The 7,773-nt window shown below is 39.4% G+C and overlaps 1 protein-coding gene across 1 annotated transcript; it reads right to left on the bottom strand.

Annotated features, from left to right (window-relative positions):
- BRS3 (bombesin receptor subtype 3) lies at positions 1-7,773 on the bottom strand. Its single transcript, XM_032123690.1, is given in 8 exon segments — positions 1-3,156; positions 3,158-3,211; positions 3,213-3,314; positions 3,316-3,342; positions 4,076-4,427; positions 7,122-7,269; positions 7,272-7,406; positions 7,409-7,773. Coding segments are annotated over 8 exon segments (1,185 nt in total). The 5' UTR covers positions 7,551-7,773; the 3' UTR covers positions 1-2,931.

The following is a 7,773-nucleotide window of genomic DNA, read 5'->3' as shown; positions in this document are numbered from 1 at the left end:
TACTTCCTAGAAATTGTATTTACTTTCTCATTATGACTCCAGATGGACATGAGCTTTGAGGGAGTCTGCCTTTCAGTATTCCGTGCCTTTTTTTCTACCTATTCTTACACTGTGGACATAAATAGTGAACCCCTAATTATTCATCCTATTTATTTGCTAGATAACACTCAATATTCATGCAAATAGATGGTATTCCCACATGCTCTTATAGAATTACACTTGTATTACTTAACAGTCAAAGAAACTGGTTTTGGAACACCGAGAAAAGATTGCAAAGGCAACAACTCTTTCCCCCTAAATCCAGTTATGGTAATGTGGAGACTTTTTATGGATAATGATACTGTGGGGAGTAGATGGAATTAATAATATCAGATTGGCTGGATAAAAAGATGCGTTGACCCATATATCACTCCAATACATCATGCCATGAAGATTTGAAAGTACAGAATTGCCAAAGCATAAAGTACACAGAATAATTAAATTGTGGCTTGAAATATTGCCAGTCTTTAACCAGAACATGTGCAGAATATAGCAAAACCATCAGTTTTGTAACAGGATGTATTAGCAGTAGATAAACAATCCAGTTAGAGGAGTAGTTACATAAGTGAAAAGTAGCTGCATGCAAAGAAAGAAAAATGGTGAATTAGGAAACTGGGTTTTAAGGGCTACTGTGAGGTGTAGTCAAAGATTTTGCAGTGGGAAATTTGGTCTCTGACAGAGACAAATTGTGAAGTCCAGAAACATGTAGGAGATCTGTTTCCCAAGGCGTTACTAAGCTAGAATAAAGAACGATGTAAGGAATGGTAATGTTGGTGGATTTTTCTTTTGTTTAGAATTCCCTATAGTAAGATCCAGAAAGATAAATGTAGGTTCATAAGTGTGTAGGCATATCTTCTTATTTCAGTCTCACCCTGAAGCTCCATGAAGGAAAGGGAGAAGAAGAAAATAGCAGTGCAGCATGTTTGTTGTATTTGTACATAGCTCTCTACCAGACAAAGAGAGCAAAATAAGGTCTCTGGAGTCTGCTGTGCCATAAATTGTATTTCTGTGCTGTTGGATTTCCATTTATTTCAGTGATCCTATCCTGGTATACAATTGGTACAATAAAAGGAGGAATCCATTTGAAAATTAGTGCTTGTAGCGTTGCAGCTTGTAGTACAAGGACTGTAGTAAAATAAGGCCGGGCCTGATGGGATTAAACCGGTCTGTCATTAACTGGTTTACAATGACGACATTGTATTGCAATGCCCCTGGGATTTATAGTTTGGTTTTACTTTTCTGATTAGAACAGGCAACAGAAAGAGTCTGTAAATATATTTCCTCATCAGATAATAGTGCGTCAGTGGATGGATTTCTAGCCATGTGTTGCTAAGGGGCTCTGTGCAGTTGAAGGGGGGCTATACCTTCAAGGATTAGTTAAAATTGAAGCTTGTGTGACTGACAGACTTATTTTAATGCATATGTTGCAACTTCTGTTCTATACTTTAATGCACAAATTCTTTTTTGGAATAGAAGTCCCTTAGTTTAAACAATGGAAAATCTATTGTGTTTTCTATCACCAGCTTCCACAGAACAAATTTTGGTTCAGGGAAAGACAAAATTCATAAAATAATGCCACTCAACTATTTTGTACCATGAGGTAGGAAGACTTGCCTCCTGTACTTCCTGATGGGAAGGCAGTCCTGCCAGCAGTGCTGCTGAGCGTGGACAGCCTGACCTGATTTGCCTCTGCAAGCCCAGTCATAAAATCAGTGGAACTGAGATTAGAAGGCCTATGGCATTAAGACAGCCTATCCTAATATTAAAAAGGGATACGACTTGAAGAATAGAAAATTAGTATAAAGAAAATCCAGCTCTCCCAGTGTGCTTGAATGTGTGCAGACCACTTAGATACAATCATGTACACTACAGCAGGAGTGGATCTCTGCAGCTAAAGGGTCAGTCTGACTCTTCACACTGTACATTTTTCACTTCAAATTCGCTCTAGTCTGGTTTGGTGGATTGGACATACAGTTCCACATCTGAGAGAAGTCCAGGTTGTGCACTCAAGACTACTTTGGGATATAAAGTAAGGCAGGAGAGGATGTTTTAAGCACTTCAGAAGTGCACTGTAAATCCCAGCTAGAACTCTTGATACAGATCCACCCCAATTTCCTGATATTAAATTACTGTAACAATAAAGAAACTCTGCACTATCGAGATGTTTTACCCATATATCACAAAGAATTTTACAAGTGTGGTTAAAGATGATTATAGCTTTCTTGGAGAGATTATCACCTGCTGGTTCCCTTGACTTCCTTAGGAACATCCATCTCACAGCAGTCAGCTCTTACACAGAATTTCTAAGTCACTGACAGAGAAACAGCTACTGTGGATCTGGCCCATAATGCTTTCTCTTTTTTTACTTCACAGTGCTACAAACCTTAGCCTTCTTTCATTTTAGCATTCTTTCTCATGTGTTTACCAATTATTAACATTTAGGACAAGAAAATAAATGTGCCTGGTTGGTTGTGTTACGACCAAGTGGCTTTTCTTGCTTGCTGTAGAAGCAAGTAGCTGTCAGAGGGAGCTCTCAGGCATGACTCAAAGAGCAAGTCACCAAGAACAAACCATCCTTACAGCCAATTCTTGCACCAACTCTGCTAAGTCCTTTCCTTTCCAGTCCAGGAATTCCAGCGAGGAATCTATGTTCATGCCTGGAACATGAGCAATCCCTTTGAGCTTATGCTGGAAAGTTTCAGCTTCTCTCCCCCCCCCCCCCCCCCCCCCCCCCCCCAGTTTGATTTCTTTATTCTATATTTTGAAAAATGAGGAACTCCTGATGATCACACTTTCACAGACAGGGCAAGCCATGGCACCTCTTTCCAGGATCCCAGTAGCAGTGACTTGATAGCAAAGACTCAGTTTCTGTCCTTCTTCATCCCACATGGACTAAACACTTTCCTCTTCTTTCGTGATGCTGTAATCTGTTAGCAGTGTAACACTGATTTCTGAGCCATGCATGCTGCCTGTGACCGACAGGGCTCTGGTAGGAGACCTGCTCTGGGGAGCACTGGGAGGCTTTGCACAGAATGCTGCCTTGCAGCATGAGACTTGCTTTTTAAAATGTTGCCGGAAACTTTTACTCAGCCAATAAAGAGCGAAAGGATTGACGCAAAGAATTGCTGAAGGCCAAGGCGCGGGAAAAAATAGTTGCTATAAGATGAAAGGTGGGAAGCATCAACAGACGTGTGGTATGTGAAAGAGCGGTACAGGTAGAGGATGTGGTTGGGCAGCCAGCACAAGGCAAACAGAGCCACAAGCACCAGCACTGTCCTTGGCAACTCTCTTGCGGGATTCAATCTACAAGAAATTAATGCATAGCTGGTATTAATACCAATTAATAAAATGTTTGTGTTGTTGGTGCTGATTTGCAAAGCAGTGTAAAAGTCTAAATGCATGAGTAATCAAAAAAGCAAAAAGTAAAAGAAAATGAAAAAAAACAAACAAAATCCTAAACCAGAAGAATTAAACAGGAAAGTAAATCTATTTCATGATTTTTTAACAAAGTATTCCCAGTGCAGATCACATTTCCTTTCCATTATAAAATCATATGGCACTCTCATCTAGACTTGCATTTAAAAGTACAGTAATTAATGTGTCAGCTCACATGGATGAGGTCTCAGTGTTTAAAATTCAGGTTTTTCTGAAATGTTTTGCTCCCTATAAGAGGGGAACCAGCAATTTGCTAGCTAATCCTTAATTAGGTAAACACTCTTTTCTTAAGCTGCTTTGTTATATTAAATGAAGGCAGTAACTAGTGACTAAGTACAGACAGGCTACTCCTCTTTTTAACAGGGTCATGATAAAGCATGACAGACCCGTCCCTCTTTAGGGCAGTGTGGACACTCACAAGTGATGAGTCATGAGCATGTGTCATGCCTAAGTGCACAGCTGAGTTTGGATTTGAGTTTGGTATGGGCTGAGTTTGTGGAGATTTTTACTCCATTGTCAGGTTTTGTACTCAAGAATTCAGATTTAATCAGCACAATACACTTTGGAAAATTGGAGAGTTTAGTGCTTGATCAGAGCTTACCTGCTTATGGGCATGACCATGTTCTTCTGCTGGCATGTTGGATGTACTTTTGTATAAAGTTCTGGCGATAAGAAAGTAGTAGACAGAAATGACAGCTAAGGGCACAATATAGAACACTAAGAAGCAAACCAGAGAGTGAGCTTCCTGCAGGATCTTCTCAGATACAGGATAGGGGGCACATGCCTCAAAAGTTACATTTTTCTCAGGATTCCTGAAAGAATACAAATCTGAAAAAACAGCCTCTGGGATAGCAAATATCATGGAGACAATCCAAACACAGCCAGCTTTACAGCAGGTCTTCAGGAGTGCATCTGAAGTCTGCAGTTCCAAGGGTTTAACGATGGCTCTGTACCTAGAATGACCAACATCACTATTAGAATAAACACAGAAATAATGCGAGCTCTGACACTGCAAAATTCTTAAGGCTAAAGCCATTACTCTTCTTGCTAAACTAAGGGTGCTGGAATTCTCTTGGAAATGAAAACAGACACTAGCTCTTTGGAATATAAATGGAAATGTAAAATTAACTTCAAGCATGTATTTTAATGGATTGGCAGGCAGGACTTGCCATTGAAACCTTCCTATGTAAAGATGACTTCTACAGTTTGAATTGGGATCACTAAGGGCAATCATCACTCCTAATTTTATGACACTGCCTTGAAAGATAAATGAGGGAATTAGTATGCAAAACTGATGAAGGGATGAAACAGGTTAAATATTTCATAAATACATGAAACCAAGCATGTTCACCCCTCCTTTCTTCCATCTTCCTAAGACCACAGCTGAGTGCAGTGATCTGACTCAAAATAATGCTCCAGGATTCATTCATATTTATAAAGCAGGAGAGGGCACTGCTGTTGATTCATGCCTGTGATTCTGCAGCATGTGGACTGAGTCAGGAATACGAGAAAAATCTGGATTAATCTATAGATGTATGATAATCTGTGTGGAAGTGGCACATGGAAAAAGACCAACTTCCATGAAGGCAGATGAAGAGCAGGAAACATTATACCCTGTTCCTAAAGGACCAGGGAGTCTTGATAATGCAGAAAGAAGCAACCCCTCCAGGGGGGCACAAGGCTGGCATGAAAAGAAAGGTGGTGGAAAAGGACCCAGAGGATAAGCAGCTTTAGTTGTACCATTTTGCGCAAGCTGAGGATCTGGTCTTTTTCTCCTCTAGGCAAATTTAAATAGCAAGCTGGAAGCTGGCTTGCTATTTATCAAATAAATACCATTTTTATTGACTTTGAGCTCTTCTAGCACAGTGGAACATAACAGTCTGGTGTTGAGCACATGACCTGAGCTTTCTCTGTAAGTTTACCATGTAGTGACTGTGAGAATGTAGTGCAGAGTATTTATGTAGCAGCTACCGTGAAGAATTGAATACAGAAGCAAGTGTCTAAACCATAGAATCAGAGAAGAGCTGGGGTTGGAAGGGATCTTTAAAGGTCATCTAGTCATGGTGAATTCTGAATTGATGTCATACAGGACCAAGACCTTGGAGCTACAATAGATAGTCAGTGTAAACATTAGCATTATCTTTAGCAGTAGTTAAAAAACCCTAAAATAAACCCAAACCAAACAACAACAAAAAAGCAAAATGTTAGGTAGCATTAGGAAATAAATGGAGAGCAAAAGAGACAATTGTGCAATTACCTGTATCCCTGATTCATGCAACCTTTGAATACCATGTGTTGCTCTGCACACCTTAACTAAAAGAAACACCAAACAACCTAAGGAGGAGATTATGACATGAATAACCTGGAGACATAAACAGGGATCACTGTCTCTTATGACACAAGAGCCAGCACCCTAAATGAAGCCATGTGCAGTGCAGAAGTAAAAGGAGTTGTTTGGTACAGGCAGTGAAAGCCATTGTTAAACAAGTTCAAGAAGAGGCTGAACAAGTATCCAGAAGAGAAATCCTCTGAGGTTATTAAATAGACAGAAACCACATCTGTTTCAGTGTCATCTGAAGGCATAGGGTCAAAAATGTAGTTGGATAGAGGTTTTTATTCTTCCTACTTGTCCTTTTCTTTGTTCTTATACTACCACTGCTGGAGGGCTGGTATTGGTCTACATGGATCCTTGATCTGACCCTATGTGGCCATTCCTGTGCTGGCTGATTATTTTAGAGTACAGTAACAGTACCATTGGTAAAATTCTGGACACATGAACAATTCGCTATTACATACAATCTAAAATTGCTGGTGGACAAGATGAAGATATTTTTCCCTCTTAATAGTAAATTTTATTTTTTTGTTTTTTCTACTCCTCAATGCTCCTGCTTCCTGCTGGATTATCAGAACTGAAATATCATCTTAGTTTTATTCATTTCAAGAAGAAGTACACAGAAAAAAGATTCAGCACTTCCTGACAGCAGTCAGAATACTGATCCCTCCTAGCAATGCTGTCCTTACCACCTGAGTTTAACTTCAGGACCCCTGGGCTATAATATTGCTGTAAAAGACAGAAGAACTACAAGAGAAAAAAAATAATAGATATGCACTTTTCAAGCTGAAAAGTATATTAGCCATCACATCATGAGAGTAATTCATTTGTCCGTAAGTCTGTTCTGTGTTTTCTTTTGGCGTTTTATCCCATGTCAGTCTTTTATGTTCTAGGATTTTAAATCCTCCCTGAGTGCATAGATCAAAGAATTTTCACTCATATTCAGTTTTATTTTTCATGTTCCTCGACTACTTCACTGTACCACTAGATAGCACCAATATACTGTCTTTTTTTCTCAAACTTAAGCCATTTTCCTTTTTTGTGCAATTGAGACTAACCCTTGTACTGTACGTCAAACTAATAAAAGGTCAGAAGAGTTAAAGAGTTTTTCCTCACTTCACTACCTTAAAAAGAAGTGCTACGATTTTACTAACATGCATTTTTAAATTACATGGGAGACTGGTAGTTTGGGATTTTTAGTCTATTACAGTGTGCTACGTTTAAGTACTGTGCAAAATGATAATACCTGCTATTTTATCCATTTCTAACTTCAAACCTGCAGCATCTCCTGGTAAATCAGTTGGCACAGACCCACCTGTCAGCACTGAGAACAGTCAGGGTAAACACTGATACTCCAACTGATGTTAACTGGATAAAAGACAGCAGCTTGCACCCAATTCTTCCGAAGAGCCAGGTATCCACAATGTAACGTGTTGCATCTATAGGCACACACGTTAACAAAGCAGCAGGTCTCCGAATGCCAGGCTGGTGATGAAGATATTGGGAACCGTCTGCATTGATTTAATCTTGAAAAAGACTTTGATGAGTATTGCATTTCCAAGGAGACCCACTGAAATGATCACAGCATATGTAACATAATTATGCACAGTATTTTTAATCCTGGAAAGGAGTCTTCAGTCCATTTTTCATTCGTGGTTTCATTATCAGAGCTTGATTTCAGTTCTGTATCATCTGTAGATGCACACAAAGTCTGATTAGCTGATTGCAAGTATAATTGAGACATTTCTTTAACTGTTTCTTCTCCCCAGGCTGGACTTCAATTAATCAAAAAAATGTTTAATATTTAGCTTGCAGCATATCAGCAGGGTCAGGGGAAAGGTACAGGTTTGCGTCTGAAATTCAGATTCCTGTTGCACATTGACTACTTTCATCCCCTTCTGGATCTCGAAAAATGCCTAGGAGAAATGCACATAGATCTTGTTCTGAACTGGGGAGGAGGAGAATAT

This window comes from Corvus moneduloides, chromosome 14, assembly GCF_009650955.1.
Source record: "Corvus moneduloides isolate bCorMon1 chromosome 14, bCorMon1.pri, whole genome shotgun sequence".
Lineage (NCBI taxonomy): Eukaryota > Metazoa > Chordata > Aves > Passeriformes > Corvidae > Corvus > Corvus moneduloides.
Note: the sequence above shows the minus strand (reverse complement) of the source record. Positions and strands in the feature narration are given on the sequence as shown.